Source organism: Hevea brasiliensis, chromosome 2 (genome assembly GCF_030052815.1).
Source record: "Hevea brasiliensis isolate MT/VB/25A 57/8 chromosome 2, ASM3005281v1, whole genome shotgun sequence".
Classification (NCBI taxonomy): Eukaryota; Viridiplantae; Streptophyta; class Magnoliopsida; order Malpighiales; family Euphorbiaceae; genus Hevea; species Hevea brasiliensis.
Window position 1 is genome coordinate 105,646,306 of NC_079494.1, and position 16,500 is coordinate 105,662,805.

The window sequence follows — 16,500 nt, forward strand, 5'->3', positions numbered from 1 at the left end:
TTTGGTTCGATTCACAGCCCTATAATGCATACCTCTTAATTTGGGAATTTAGAGATGAGAGAACAAGCCTCATTCCTAAAGATAAAGCTAGTTTTAGAGAAGGATTGGGTGGTTTTCTATTTGTTTTGCTTCCCTATTTCTTCAATTAGGAAGCATGTGCATAAGAAAGTGAGAGAGATGAAATAGCCAATCAATTGACAAATGGATTAGATTGAGAATACAGTGAGAGAGACGAGGGGAAAGTGGATACATGGTGAAGAGAGAGAGAGAGAGAGAGAGAGAGAGAGAGAGAGAATGAGGGTATTTTAAGGATTTAAAATATTTCTCTCATTTGACTACTAAAATCATATTGACTTAATTAAAAAAGTTGTCAACATTAAGCAAGTCTCTCGCTCTCTCTTTTAGTTATAAAGAGAATTTTCTCTATATTATTTTCTTCTTTAGGGTTCATGCCCAGTAGTTTTTGTCAATATTGCAGCCTTCTTCTACCACCTTAGGTAGGAGGAAACCATCCTTCCCTAACCTAGCAATTGGGTGTCCCTCCCCTTTGCTGGGTTAGGTGTAGATAATCTTTTGCCTTTTGTGGTTCTTGCAAATAAGGGCTTTTTGGTGAGGGTTTGTTTGGATCTACAATGTTCTTGTTAGGGCTATGCGGTTTTGTTTCTAGTTCGATTCTTTGTAAGAATCAAAATCAGAGTTGAAATTTGATTCTTTCATTTCTTGGAACCAAAAGAGGAACTAAATTTCGGTTCTGGTTTTCAGTTTTAAGTACTTTTGGTTTCGGTTCGGCTCTAACTTTAGTTTTGCTTTTAGTTTTGCTTTCAGTTCTAGTTTCGGTTATAATTCAGTTCAATTCTCAATTCCTATACTTAAAATTATAGTATTATTGTATTTCTTTTAAAAGAATAAAAACAATTATACATTTTTAACATCAAAATATTGATAAAAATAATATTACTAATATTAAAATAACATGTCACACCTTACCCCTCGGTAAGGCATAACATTATCCCATAGTATACCTAATGAATTACCAAACTTTGCCTACTGATAACCCATTAAATACACTATAAGGGATTTTAAACCCTTTCTTACTTCTTTTTACAGTGGTGAGCACTATTACAGGTGTTAAAAAGTTTCTTTTACTGAAGTGAAACAGCTAACACATTTGAAGTATTAATAATTTCTGTAAAAATTTTGGTAGAGTGTCATCTGTATTTTGAATAAAACAGTTCTTCAAAAACCTGTAAAAAAGCACTTCAAATATATTTCTCAATCTCAAACGCCAACATCCAAATCAACACAATAAGTTTCTCACCATTTGTCTACTTAATCCACAATTATTTTCCAGTATTTTCAAAAGCTAAAAAAAAATATATATATATATCACAATATTTACAAACCAAAATAATTTACAAATTTAGTTTACAACTTTAATGTATAATTTTAATTTACAACTGCTCAAAACTAAGAATACTATATACATACAGTGAACATACATTACAATACAAAATGTAAAATATGGTATACTTAATATACCCGATGAACTCTTAATATATTATTAGCAGCCTAGTCTGCTGCCCTGTTAGTCTGTCTACTTGGGACAGCGATAAAAAGCTATCGCTGAGTAAAATTTACTCAGTGGTGCACAATAACAATTTGAAATGTGATATATAAATCTTTTATTGATAATTAACAAATCAAATAATTCACAATTCCATTTCACAATTTACAAAGTTCGTATAACACAAATTTGGTCAAACAATTGAATAACACAGTTTTGCCAACCAATAACACCATTTGATCAAGTAACTGAATAATACAGTTTTGCCAATCAATAATACCATTTGATCAAATAACTGAATAATACAGTGTTGCCAATCAACAACACAATTTAGGCCATGACACAATAACAATTTGAAATGTGATATATAAATCTTTTATTGATAATTAACAAATCAAATAATTCACAATTCCATTTCACAATTTACAAAGTTCGTATAACACAAATTTGGTCAAACAATTGAATAACACAGTTTTGCCAACCAATAACACCATTTGATCAAGTAACTGAATAATACAGTTTTGCCAATCAATAATACCATTTGATCAAATAACTGAATAATACAGTGTTGCCAATCAACAACACAATTTAGGCCATGACACAATTTTTTTCGCACATGCCGTGTTGTACAACACTACAAGACACACTCACCCCAATAATCGAAATCAATGAGGGAGGAAGCTAGCTAAATAATGAGTACTCATCCACACTCACCTCAGACTAACAAGTTAAAGAAGGAGGAATATAATCATACTCACCCTATAAATGGAGGAGGAACATAGTAATATTGTCATGCCAAGTGTGAATCAAAACAATTCCAAATCACAATATTTCATACAAACCACAAATCATATTTTATCTCAAAATTTTCATTTGCAAAGTAGGCAACACAATAATTTCCAAATAATATTCACAAAGCCAAAACAATAAAAAATTATTCATAACTCATTTCTCCAAATAAATTTTCTAGTAAAAGCAATGAATATAAAAGTATTGTGCATTGACACAATTTAAAACTATAATGTTCAATTAAATTTTTAAGTAGAAAATGAGAAGTCAAAATTATTGTGCACAAACACAATTTAAAACAATAACATACAAATAATCATAATTTATTTCAATTGAAAAATTCAAAAGAAATAACTATTGTGCACAAACCTCTGATATATGCCTCTTGGCCCTGACTCAGTGTTTCTTATGCTTTTCAATATTCTTTTCAACTGAAACACACAATTTAAAGTGTTTCAGTACTCAATGAATTTATTTCTAACAATAAAATCTAATATTTAAATTTTCTTGGTACTGTTCTCTTTAATTCATTTCATTAGTCAACCTATAATGTTGACCCTTGATGCACTCTAAGTGAGTCAATTCTAATGTTATCAATATGTCACATTTTATAGCTTTTTAGTGTTGGTACATGTTACCAAATTCATTTTCAAGTATATTGCATTTTATTACAATTTGCCGGATTTCGGTATACTAATTTGATCTAGCCGGATGACCTAGTTCCCTCGGTTTTCGTGTTTTAGTCCAAACTATAAACTTGTAGGTCTATGTCTTATTGCACGCAGGACAAAAATTCAGGTCATTCTGAGTTGTGTAGACCCAGTTATGGTCAATTTACCAATGCTGGATAGAATATACCAAAATGGTAATTTTAGGTCATTTTTAGGTCACTTTTGGTTCGGCCAGTTTTGGTACCCGAACTTGTGCAAGCTATTTGACTTGCTTATGATCATTTCTGGGTGTTAGTGTCTTCATAAGAATTGTAGATATATGTCTAAACTATTCATGGTAAAAATTTCAGGTCAATTGGACCTATTTTGAGTGAGTTATGGCCAAAATACCAATTGCTGTCCAAATAGTCAATTTTCAGGCTTCCAAGTCACTAATCTGGATTTTGTCATTTTTAAGATCAGTTTCTAGGCAGAATTTTGGCAATATTTCTACATGAAAGTTGGCCTATTTGGTGTCTATTTTCACTCCCCATTGGCCTCATACCAATTGGGTCCACAATTTTGCACTTATATCCTAATTTAGGTACTGCCATCAATACACAACCTGCATAAGAGAATTTACACTCCCAATTTGGCAATTCTCCTTCTTCCAAACTCTAAATAAGCATATATGGCACTTCTAATACTCATTAAATAGTCTCAATTTCAACAAGTCATCATCAAAATTTCATCATAATTAAACAGCCCCAAATTAACATTAAAGCCCTAATAATTTTTCAATTTCAATTATACATACAATTCAACCTACATACATGTCTATATTCACTCTCAAGCATCATTCAGCAAGTTTAATCATTCAAAATCATTTAAACCTAGCTCTCCTCAAGGCTACCAGAAATTAGAAGGAGTGTAGACTTATCATTTCTCTTAAATTTCAAGAGAATTCAACTCACCTCATGAAGCTCATCAACTTTAAAGAAGGAAGGATGGGGGTTCTTTGCACTTACCTCATATGTGTGACCCTTGCTGCCCTTGACAATTCCACTATTTCCTCTCCTAATGGCTGCCTAAGGATTGTTCTTGATGTGAGGATAAACTTTCATGAAGGGACTTATTGGATTTATGGCATGAAAGGGGAGAGATTAAGCTTTGCATGAAAGTTGGCAATGGAAGTTTGGAGAGAGATTTGAATTCGGCAATGGGTTTGAAAGGTTGAAGAAGGTGACTTGGTTAGTGGAAATTCTGTCCACTTAATGAGTTTAAATAATCCCATAGTGCTCCACTAACATAATTAATATTTAAATAATCTAAATTTTTAATTATTCCACATTTTACCCTTAATTCCCGTTAATTACTCCACACATTTGACTTTAATTTTTTTTTTTGGCATTATTAAATTTTAACACTACTAATTTTTCATGGACTTTTAGGTCAAAAGTTAACTCGGGGTGTCAATTGACTAAAATGCCCTTATTCGGTTTGTATTTCGAAATTTTTAGTGTTACCGATTAAATCCTTGACCCGTCGATTTCTAAATTTTCGTTTTTATTTATATTGACTTACTAATTTTTCTTTGACATTTTCTAATGACATTTATACTTCAATAGATGTTTATTTAAGTCCTAAAAATATTTTCCAAGGTTTCCCGCGGTCCATGGCTAGTCAACGGTCTACGCCGCAACTTTCTGGTGCGGTCACTCATCGCTATGGTTCTCGGCTCGTTTAACTTGGTTACATTTCATTGCTATTATTATTTTTTGTTTTTCTTGTCTTTTCTTTTCTTGTATTTCATTATTCTATGTCTCCTCACTAATATTTAAATATAGTTCTAGGCATTCTAGTCAGAGAACGACATTCACATGAGGGTGTTACATAACAACACTAATATTAAAATAAAATATTAATAAAATAACATAAACATAATAACTTACTCAAGATATACTAAAATCAAACTAACAATTCTTACATAAAAATATAAGATAACACCAAATATCGATAATATTGACACTGAATGGAGATAGCTTGGTGTGCCAGCATTCTACTTAAATCCTTTCAGCTTATGCTACTTGGACTGTTATGCTATAAGTGGTTCGAGTTGTGACTCTGCTAAAGTTTAAACTTTTGGCATGGTGGTAAGCACTTGATCCTGTAATTAGTATCAAATCCGAGGTCATGGGTTCGAATCCTTAGTCGGTACTGGGGTGGATTATTGGCACTAAATGGAAATAGTTTAGTGGGCCAACATTCTATCCAGATTCCTTCGTGGGCTACTACACTATAAGGGGTTAGAGTTGCATATAATATGAGTTAAAATTAATGTAACTAAGCCAAAAGCATAAACTATGTAATTTTTTGCTTTAGAGAAATTCTTTATTATATTTTTATTCAACTATTTAAAGTAAAATTTTGTTGAACAATATATAATTTTTACTAATTTAAATTTTGATTCACAATATTAAGTATCAAAAATAAATTTAATTTTAATATAATAGATATTTATAAAAGTTTTATGGATTATAATTAAAACTTTTTAAAATTAAAAATAAGATAGATAATATAATATTAAATTTAATAAATTTAATTATTAATACTGACTCTTAAATATTATTTTGACTTATATTTTTTACTTTCATCGTAGATTTCACAAAATATGTTAATCGTATCGCACTACTGACATTTTAAGTGTGTTATAATTTAATTATATGAAATAACAAATATATAAATTAAGTCATTTCATAATATATTTTTTAATAAATATATTATATTATTTTATACATATTTTTTAACTATATAAATTTTAATAAGAAATTATACTACATGATTAAAAATAAACTTAATGTATATAACTTTTTTGAGACTATAGAATAGGCTAATGGATTAATTTTAATATAATTGAGAGGTTAAAAAATAATTTCATAAAAAATTGATTTTTTTTTTATATTAATCTTAAAATAAAATAAATGTTTGTTTGTTTTTATTATTATTGTGAATTAAAAAGCGGCACGTCGATTGATGATTCAACTAAAGGGGGGTGAAGACAGTCTGGCAAGAGTGAGCCGAAATCTCGAGCCACGTGTGCGTCAGCTTTGCTAACCAACCAATCGACGGTTTTCTCGGTCTCCACCACTGATTACTTCCTAATCTCTTTCCTTTTTTATTTATTTTTCTGTCCTTTTTTTTTTGCATGACATAGGCATTACGGCACGTAACTACTTTTCGACGACAACCCACGTGGGTCGCCGCATAACTTGCTAACCACGTGGAAATACTTGCTTCGATGATATACCTCGTGGGACCCTTAGCCCTTAAAATATCTGAGGATTTATATGATGCGCATGCTCCTATTGTTATGCTATGCACTCTCTTTTTATGAGTTGACAAAATTACTATAAAAATTGAATTTTCTTAAATCCAACTATATTGAATCTAATTTATATTTATTGTTTTAATTTTTTTTATTAAGAATTGAAATAAAAAATTATATCAAATCATACCAAATAAAATTTATGATAAAAATGAATTATATATATATGTTTTTAAATATATTATATAATTTTAATAAAATTTTATATAATTATATTTAATTAATTTAAATGTATTTTTTATTTTTCCTCTCCAAAGGTACCAATTATGGTAGTATAACAACTTGGCAGTTAGAGTAGGGGCAAGTTACAACATTTCTTTTGGTGCAGTATTTAAATCAACAAGTTATGAGTTCCAAAGTCTAGCCCTGCTCTTAAATTTCACTGCCCCAGTTCAGAAGATTCCCACTTTATATTTATTACTCTTTCCAACTGCCCATTAATTGCAGGTTTCATCAGGTCCAATTCCAAACACAGAAAGTCCTTGGGAGATGGAGGCTGTTGGTAAATTCATTTGATCCATTGAGAAAAAAAAAAAAAATCATTTTGAACAACTTTAGTTAACAAATTGTTGATATAAATGTTTATATTAAAAAAAATATAATATTATTTTTATATTTAATAATTAATTTAATAATTATTTTTTATTAAATATTTTTTCTTTAAATTATTATATAAATATTAATATTTAAAAGTAACTGACAATCAACTAGCATAACTAAGAATTTACTAGAACGCATGGTATTGTCGAACATGCCTTTGTTACATAAAGACGAGCTTTCTAACAAGATGAAGGACAAGCCCTCTATCTACCATGACATAAGAAGATTAAATAAAACAAAATAAAATTTCCGCATTCTGAAACAAGCAGCTAACGGTTAGGACCATTGCATAGTGTTGTGTGCCTCTTCTTCCTTTCTCATTATAATCTTTTTGTTCTTTGATTTGACAATTCATTCAGCCTGTAACCATACGCATCATGGAAAATCCAAAATAATAAATAATAATAATAAAATTCAATTCAAAAACTTAGGCCAGCCATGCTTGGACTTTGGCTACTTTTTTATCCCCATCATATCAAAATTCCAGCTGAGCTGCGTCTGTTTGTCTGTATATTTATCATGGTGGTTGTGTTATCAAGGTGTTTTCATAGGATATAACATAAATCATATCAATGGAGTTTGCCAAAGGACAAAGGAGTCGTTCAATAAGAAAGAAATGATTTTAAATCCTTACCAGAGAAGGAAAAAAAGGGAAATAATTACACAAGCATCGAAACTAAAACAGAACTGTGTCTACAGATTTAAAAAAAAAAAAAAATCAATTCATAAATGTAGTTCTTGACTTACAACAATTTCTATATGGTTATTGCTATATATGGTTTATAATTTACATCTCAGGACACACTTGGGGAGGACAAGGAAGCAGTACTCTGGCTGCCATAGGTGTGACCTTGTCACCAAAAACAAGAAAACTTCGCAAAACCTAATATTTATGTAGTTTGTATACAGAAGAAACTGTAGTATCACAAAAGTAATGCCTCAATTTAGGCATAATTCTCTTTCTAACTAGTAACCAACATCGGGGCATTTCTATGCTTTTATCATGCCAAACATATATATGTATGCATCTCATTGCCTGCTTCTCACATTTGCATGGCTAAAAATCTATTGCAAATTCAGAAGCTTCATTTGGTGGGGATACGCAATTTCACATAAATGCGGCCAAGCTCTCCAGCAACTTCATCAGTTGCCAAACAGTAAGATCATCCATCACGCTCAGTTTGGTTGCTGTAAGAAACAATTATTATGGGCATTAGAAAACCTTAGCTTCTAAGACAGACTCAATTCACGATTCAAAATATAAGATTATGAGACAAACTCAAGTACGATATGACCATCATAATCCTGCACTGGAGATTAGGATTAAGGAGCCATTAGTGCAAAACCCATAAAGAATGAAGATGTAAGGTGAAACTATGCTGTGTTGCAGTAATGCCACTGCCACCAAGGATAGATCCCACCATTATTAACCTAGAGGCAGTGCGGTACTAAAGTAACAAATAAAGAATGAAAATGAAAGGAAGAGATAAATGCAAATGTGCTAATGAAGTAAAAATATGCACCATCTTAAACAGAAAACTTGATATACATATCACAAAAAATGCATGGCACAGACTAGTTATGAGACTCAGAAATCATTGTAATGCATCTACTGTAGTATTTCTAAAGAAAACAAATGAACTTTAGACCCTCAACAGACTGATGTGAAATATAGAACCATACAGGTACGTTGATGCCTAAAAAGCACCAATCTTGTAATTTTATGCAGAGTATATAATAATCCAATATACCACAACTTGGGTATTTAGAATGCACACTAGAAGCACTTCTTTCTTTCAGAGAAAGTTATGATCATCTCATTACATCTCTGATAGGCAACCATTTAGAAACAAATCAAACTCACCTTAAGATCGTGTGATATCCTAGTTCATGAGACAATCACACTTCCCATGAGCCCAAACGAAGCTACCACTCAGGAAATTCTGTAATATTCCTCATTGTTGCTCCCATACAGATGATCTTTCTAAAAACAAAATTTAAATATGCATCAAAGCATTCAAATAAGAAACATTATCATTCTACTTCTTACAAATTTACTTGAACATTTTATAATTAAAAAAAAAAAAACTTACAAATGACCTACATACATCTGCATAGGCATCATCTCTATCACTACACAATCTTTTCCACTGAAATTCTATAAAAGCCTTTGGAACTACGATTGTGAGTTGCAATTTTTTTTTATTGAAAAAAAATTATTGCAATTTTTTTTAAATAATAAAAGTTTAATTGTTCTACCATTCATTCTACTATTTCTGAGCATTAGTGAACCACCTTATGGCCTCCTCTCTCTAAATAAGTATTCATAAGGTTCTGTTATCACTAGTGAATTATGCTGCACTGCTAGATATTAGATAAAGTCTTCAACATCATTTGCGCACTCCTCTAATTGAGGCAGTTTTTCAACTGCTTCATAAAGGGCTTGGACCAGTGCCAAATAAAAGAAAATAAAAGGAAAAAGAAATTTCTTCATTACAAGCTTAATAATTTTAGCAATAGCAAGGGATGCCTGTTTACAGATTTGCTACACAACTTACATTAGGTGAGGAAAGGAATTTGTATGTTGATTGAAGCTTTATGTATATATAGATTTCTTTAAAATTATTGCAAGGGCAACTAAAGCTGACAGTTCTCTTTTAGCGCATTTGAGGAAAGGAATGCAGAGTTGGACATCTTAAATTCCCACAGTTAATTTCTATTAACAGTTAACTAAGAACCTGTTTGGATATGCCAAAAAAATTGAAATACTCCATGCTGTTTTATATATAAAATTTTGACATGAATGTATGATGTATCTTAGTAATAAAGTTAGTTCAGGATTTGACATTCACTGAAAACTGTGCAAAATCAAAAACACGCACTTAAAAGCTAGAGAAAACTAAGGTTGCACTCACCCGGGAATAGAAACGCTCGTCAAACATGGTAACAGCACATGGCCCTGATGAAGAAGCCCAACTACCATGGGTAGTGTCATATCCAGGTTTAGGAGCTTCAAAACTTCCATTAACATGAAAATCAACAGGGCTTTCTTGTAGGTTCATCTCTGCTGCAGGTTGGAATTTTTCATCATTCAGCAAATTCAGATTGTTTGGCAAGTAAGGATACTGCCCAGCCAACTGCAGCCTCAGTGATGCAGTTCCATTTAACTCATTAAGAAGACCATTCACACCATTTTCTTGACTAGAATTAGATAGTTCTGAACTCTTTCCTGTGCCAAAGTAACCAGAATAACTCCCAAAGGAGGAACTTGCAGAACACTCGACATCCCTAGAGAAAGAAAAGTTGAAATGTGAGTTTCATTGCTCTCCATATGCTTGTGCAATGACAAAGCTAAGATTTTATTTATTTATTTATTTATTTTTTATTAGTGGAGGCAAAAAAAAGCATTTAACTTTAAATATAAAATATTTACCTATAAGTATTATCATGTGAATGTTTGAACTAATCTCACCTAAAAAAATAATTTTATTATTGTTTCTTCAACTTTATTAAGTTTAATTGTCAAGAAAAAAATTATTATAATCTTATAAAAATAGACTAAAAAAATAATTATACACTTATTTTATTACTATCTTTAATTACATGTTAAGCACAGAGAATAATATATCACCAAGCAATCAAATTTACAAGTAATATACTAAAAAAAATAAAACAGGTAGAGGGTTTCTTTTTTTAACTTTTCGTTTCATTTTAAAGTTGAGTGTTTATTATGAGTAATAAGCATTCAAGCAATTCTTTTTAATATTAACTAGCCAAATATTACAATACTTTCAGTATAATCTATTTGGCCAAAAGTTTTGGTAAAGCGTCATAGTCCGGTGATCAGGCTTCAAGTGGACTTGGGGGGGAAATGATATTTCGGCAGGGCTGGGCAGCAAGCAAAAGCATTGCTCAACAACTGATAAAAAAAAAAAAAACTACTTTATAGAATTTTAGCAGGTGCAATTTCGGCACCTCATAGTAACTTGGCTCCACCACCCTTGTGTATCTGTGTGTGTCTCCACATTTATTTATATGCTCGTGCATGCTACTGATGTGCCTCATCATTGACCCAAAAACACCATTGAACAAAACCTACCATTTGAGGAGCCAATCGCTTGGAAAGGGTTTAATAAAGCCCAATATGGCATGTTTGGGAAGTTGGAGCTTGGGAGAGAAGAAGAAAGCTTTGTTGCTGCTCAAATTAAAGACCAAGTCCATAAACATGTGGGTCTTTTAGTGTGTTAATTTGGGCCTTTTAATGCATGAATTTAGGCCTTTTTATCCTTCAAAACTCGTGGGTTTTGGCAGCCATAAGTGTAACGGTGTTGACTTTTCAAACCCACTTTGTTTAGGATTCAGCTTAGGCATATTTGACTAGTCTTTAGCTTGGTGCTCAAGTTTAATTCTTATTTAGTAGTTTCTTTTTTAGTTTTTCCTAGTTTATTCCTAATTAGACTTTAGTTATTTATTCCTAATTAGTATTAATGTAAACTCTGTAAGTAGGAGCTTAACTCTCTAAATTTTCAGTTAATGTTCAATACAATAGCAAAGTGCTGCTAGAATTTCTTTTAATTCTTATCAAAACAAGTGTGTTTTGTGGCGAATTACTTATCAAAGAAACTTTTCACTCTTCCTTTTTGCCGCCTTAGAGTGTGGCACTTCACACCCTTTGTGTGTGTTTGTGGCAAGAAATCTTATTAAACAAATACAAAAGGCTTCTTTTTATCTTCTTTTATTTTCAAAGTCATTCTAAACTAAACCTAAATAATAAAATTTTATTCTACCTAGTTATTTAATGTTGCTTACCCCCGCAGTAAGGCACATCAGCTACATTACAAGATTAGAGTTGCCATCCAATACATAGGTTTGGATGAGCAAGTCTCTAGATTGCTAGAAGTAGGGTGAGCAGATTTCGGTCTAAACCGAAAAATTGAATTGAACCGAGTTAATTCGGTTCAGTTTTAGAATTCAATCGGTTCGGTTCGATTTATAAATTTTAATAATTTCGATTAATCGGTTCGGTTATTTTTATTAAAAAAAAAAAAAACCGAACCGAACCGAAACTATATATATATATATATATATATATATATATATATATATATATATAGGAAACCCCAAGATTTTTGAGTTCTGATTTCTAAGTTTTTTTTTTTTATATTTTTGTTATTGAGATTTAATGTTGAAAATATGAAATCTTACAAAATTTGGTTTGATAGGTTTAAAACCGAACCGAACTGGTATTTATCGGTTCGGTTCGGTTCTCTCTTAGTGATCGGTTTGGTTTGATTTTCAAAATTCTTGATTTTCAGTTTTCGGTTTTATCGGTTCGGAACCGAACCGACCGTTTGCACACCCCTAGCTAGAAGGATATTATTTGGAGAATTGGAATCAGAAGCTTCCTATAGGAGGCCCACTCACCTATGGGGAAGGAGATTTGGATCTTCTGGTAACACAATTGGTTGACTGTCATTATTTGGAATCCAAGGCATAGGTGGGACCTGCTGATCAGCACCAACTCTGAAAGGTACATGCATCCCATTTTGGAACTGCAAGCAATGTTAGTTTAGATGATAGCTTCTTACGAAGACAAAGGGAAGCAAAAGCATTAAGCCACTCTTTACCTGATTATTGCATTCTAACGACATAAGTTGCTGTTCTCCTAAATAATCCTGGCAAGGAGAAGTCAAAACTGTTAGTGATGAAGAAGAGAGACTATAAGTTGATGGCTAAACTAAGAATTTGAAGTCATTCAGTTCTCCATCTGTGCGATCCAAAGGGACTCTTGTTCATGAAAAAATTTGCAGCATTGAGCATCCTTTTTTCACTTCAATGCACACTTCTATACTTTGACATATGAGCTGTCCAATTTAATTAAAAAGTGACTAAGATATCAAATCATATTCCTGCTCCTTGGTCTCCTCATTTTCATTCCAAATAAGCAAAAATGTTACTTTGAAACAAGTTGTCTAAGCAGCAAACTTGATAACATTGTGGATGCTTAGATTCGTGGATTTCTAATGTGTAGTTTCAAGTACAGATTGCAATTTAATCACATTCAGTCCAAGGAAAAATATAACCTCTCTGAAGGATGCCTGCAACAAGATTGATAGACATACCTTATGAGCTCGAAGTTGATTAAGTGATTCCCTGAGTGAATTTTCCAATTGATCCAGATGCTCTATGTTGTTAATCTTATCTGGATTAGTCCAATAGCTACAGAAACTCAAAGTAATTTAAAATTAGTATGGGGTGGCAACCAGTTATACATATACTTTAAATCACCGTAAAAATTTATAAAACACAATTCTACAATCAATGATTTCCAAGTGTTCACCTCAATCTCTTATGCGCTTCAGAAAGTTGATTCTGCAGTAACCTTGATTGGTTTGACAGGTCCTGATTGATGCAGTTTCAAAGATGTAAAATGCCACCAGTTTAAGAATAAAAGAACATTAAGTTTTAAGATACCAGAAGAACATTGGAACTACTGTTTGAGTCCATACCTCTACTGTTTGAGAACTGAAACAAAAAGAATAAAAAGCAAGAAGTGTTTTAGCACATATACTCCCAAAAATATGATCAACCTGAGAAGATGTACAACAATGTATGATGTTGACTAGCACATACCTTGTGCCCAGAAATTCAGGTATGTTAACATCATGGTCCAACTTCTTAAAAGTTTTCTTCAGCGCCTTTACTCTCAAAAGAAGACAAAAAAGTCGTGTTACCAATGAGAATGAAAAATTGCAGCAGTGAAACCCGGTGGTAAGAAAAAAGATAGAGATTGATATCAGTAATGGGGAATGGTTCACACGAAAGAACTTACTTCAAGGCTTTCTAACTTCCTGTTCCAATCAAATGAAAAAGAAATTAAATACCAATTCCATAAATCAACGTAGATGCATAATTAAAGAAAGGAAGCAAGGACACTTCTTTCTTACCTTTTTGCCCTTTCTTGAGGTGTTAACTGAGCAAATTTTGCAATGACTTCTTCAATGCTGCTCACATCACCAAATAGAAAAAGGATTTTTAAAAGGGGAAAGTACAAAAAAAGTAACCCATGGTTTGGACCATTTCCAAGTATGGAAATGTGCTGTGAGTTTTGACAAATAAGTACCCTATGGTTAACTCCATTAGCAAAGATCATACAAACACCCTAACATGGTTAATGGCTGTTGGTGTGGCGGGCAGAAAAATAGCGCCACATTAGCAGCTATTAACGGTGTTAAACCACAGGTACTGGTGGTTTGTCAAAATCCAAACCATACAACACTTGGGAGGGAACCAAACCACATGATACTTTTTGTACTTTTTCCTTTTAAAAGCATTGTCAACATCAATATGATAATAATGATTACATGAGGGCAATGATGAAGAATGAAAGATCTAGTGCGCATGTGCACGTGACAAATCAAACACCCAAGTCATTCACTATTGCCACCAACACTTTTGATCTATTTCATAAATTTATTGCAGCTAAAGAATGAATAATTAACTCCCGCTCAGTTCAAGTACAGTGAGGTTAAGTTTTATTTGTGATTTGTCCTTATAAACTGTAGTAGTTCAGTAGGACAAACAATGGACATTTCATAGGTAAGTAGTTCATAAGCTATAAATCCCTAAATCTTGAGCACCAATGAGAGTACCTCCGTTTTCCTTTGCATATTGAAGGCTTGCCAGTTGGTGAGAACATGAGAAGGATAATATCTATGTCACATAGAATAGACAACTCCTTTGCCTTCTTCATGATGCCATGTTTCCTTTTGCCATAAGTCGCTTGACGGCCATTTGTGTTCTCCAATTTCTTGATCTTTAGCTTAACCCTACCCATCCTGCATATGTGACATCAATATTTTCACAATCCTGAAAGACTCTCAAATCTAAATATCAACACGTTGCAAATCCTAATTAACCATATAAAACCAGCATATGAACACAAGTTAGTTTGCAAATCAGGATTCAGGATCAACAATTTGAAACGAGATCAGTACATTTCAAACAAATGCAAGAAGCATCAGCTGCATGATTTGAATCAGCATATGAACACAAGTTAATTCGCAAATCAGGATCAAACAATTTGAAACGATATCTCATAATATTAACAGGTAATGCCCAAAATCCAGCATCAACATCAAATGTACAATGAAAATCAACATAAAAAGGTATATGAAAACATAAACTTCTAACACAAAGGAGAAATGGGATTATGTATAAAGTCAGAAAAAATGAAGATAAAACCAGCCAAAATACAGTAAACCCAAGCAGATATTCGATCAAAAACACATAATCAAACGAATAAAAGAATACCAAATTTGGGATTCAGACGTTTTTCTTCTTTCCTTTTTCGAAAAAATATATATATCCCCTGTGAGGGTCCTGAGGGATGAGGGGAAAAAAGCTCCAAAATAATATAACTTACCCAAATGAGCAAATCAAACGACTAGCTGAAAGTGCATAATTAAAAGGTCTTAAATGTGGGACAGGTAGAGAAGAGAGAGAGAGAGAGGTGTGAGCTTACATATAGGGTTGCATGACACGACCGGGTGAGCGGCAAAAGCGGTCATGGGAGGAAGCTTGAGAATCGGTATCGTCAGAAGTTACCCCAAAAGCCAAAACCAACCAAAACCCATTACACCCAACTCCTTCAATTTGCGCCTTTCAATGTCTAAAACAAAACCCCCTCCTCCTCTGAGGTTTTCCAACCCCCTCTGGCATCACTCAATTTTCTGTTACTATAAGATTAGATACTTTGTCACCATTAATTACCACATTGTGCATCGAGTTGAATGCTTTTTAAGAATCTTTTTTACTGAAAAAAAAAAAAAATAAATTTGTTGTTAGTCACTGTTAGTATCGGCTCCACGTCGCTAATCGCCTTGGCAAAAAGCAAATCGCTAATCATGGGTTGAAGGAAGGCGGTCTAGGGATTGAATTGCCTTCAATCAAAGAGGAGGGATTTCAGCAGAGCTATTTGATTGATTTATTTATTTATTTATTTTTTGTCTGAAGATGAGAAAATTTATAAATAAAGCTGAACGGGCAGTGTTGATACAACAGATTAACAGCAAAGCAGGTTATTTGATAGGTGAAATCTCTAACATGGCGTGCTAATTAGGACAAAAATTTATATTTTATTAATACACTATTTTTCTCATTTAAAAATATTTTTATAAATTAAAAAAAAATTCATATGAATTAAAGCAATTTTAGGTGCAAATGACCAATTGCTAAAATTGATTTGATATCAAAATTAAAGGTTTAAAATGATAAATTAAAAATTTTGACTAAAATTAAAAATGTACGTAAAATTTCAGACTTTTTTTTAGTTTTTTGGCCCTTATTTTTAAAAACACGGAAAGTTATTTTATTGAAATTGCCATCAATTATATTGGTAATTAGCTATTTTGAAATATTTGTGCCACTTAAATGGTGTGCTAGAATAAGTCACTGCATAATCATTGTCTTTTGCAGTTTTTTATTATTTTTTTCCCCACTTTCTTCCCTTC

The 16,500-nt window shown here is 32.2% G+C and overlaps 1 protein-coding gene across 3 annotated transcripts; it reads right to left on the reverse strand.

Moving 5' to 3' along the window:
* Positions 1–7,695: 7,695 nt before the first annotated feature.
* LOC110673148 (agamous-like MADS-box protein AGL30) lies at positions 7,696–15,974 on the reverse strand. 3 transcript variants are annotated; one of them, XM_021836190.2, is made up of 13 exons: positions 15,513–15,974; positions 14,641–14,826; positions 13,936–13,992; positions 13,821–13,839; positions 13,622–13,686; positions 13,498–13,513; positions 13,329–13,390; positions 13,111–13,207; positions 12,616–12,663; positions 12,413–12,540; positions 9,904–10,276; positions 8,853–8,972; positions 7,696–8,176 (listed from the first exon to the last, which is right to left on the reverse strand). In XM_021836190.2, exons 1-12 carry the CDS (start codon positions 15,524–15,526, stop codon positions 8,922–8,924), a joined length of 1,116 nt encoding a protein of 371 aa, XP_021691882.2. In that variant the 5' UTR covers positions 15,527–15,974; the 3' UTR covers positions 7,696–8,176; positions 8,853–8,921. The 3 variants fall into 3 exon arrangements, with proteins under 3 accessions (XP_021691882.2, XP_057993415.1, XP_057993412.1); XM_058137432.1 differs by having other exon boundaries at positions 15,414–15,525; XM_058137429.1 differs by lacking the exon at positions 15,513–15,974 and adding an exon at positions 15,302–15,420.
* Positions 15,975–16,500: the final 526 nt, after the last annotated feature.

Coding starts and splice junctions, on each gene's coding strand:
- LOC110673148 (XM_021836190.2), bottom strand. Junction 13,993..14,640: donor ATATGCAAAGGAAAACGGAG/GTACTCTCATTG, acceptor TGATGTGAGCAG/CATTGAAGAAGTCATTGCAA. Junction 12,541..12,615: donor CGTTAGAATGCAATAATCAG/GTAAAGAGTGGC, acceptor CATTGCTTGCAG/TTCCAAAATGGGATGCATGT.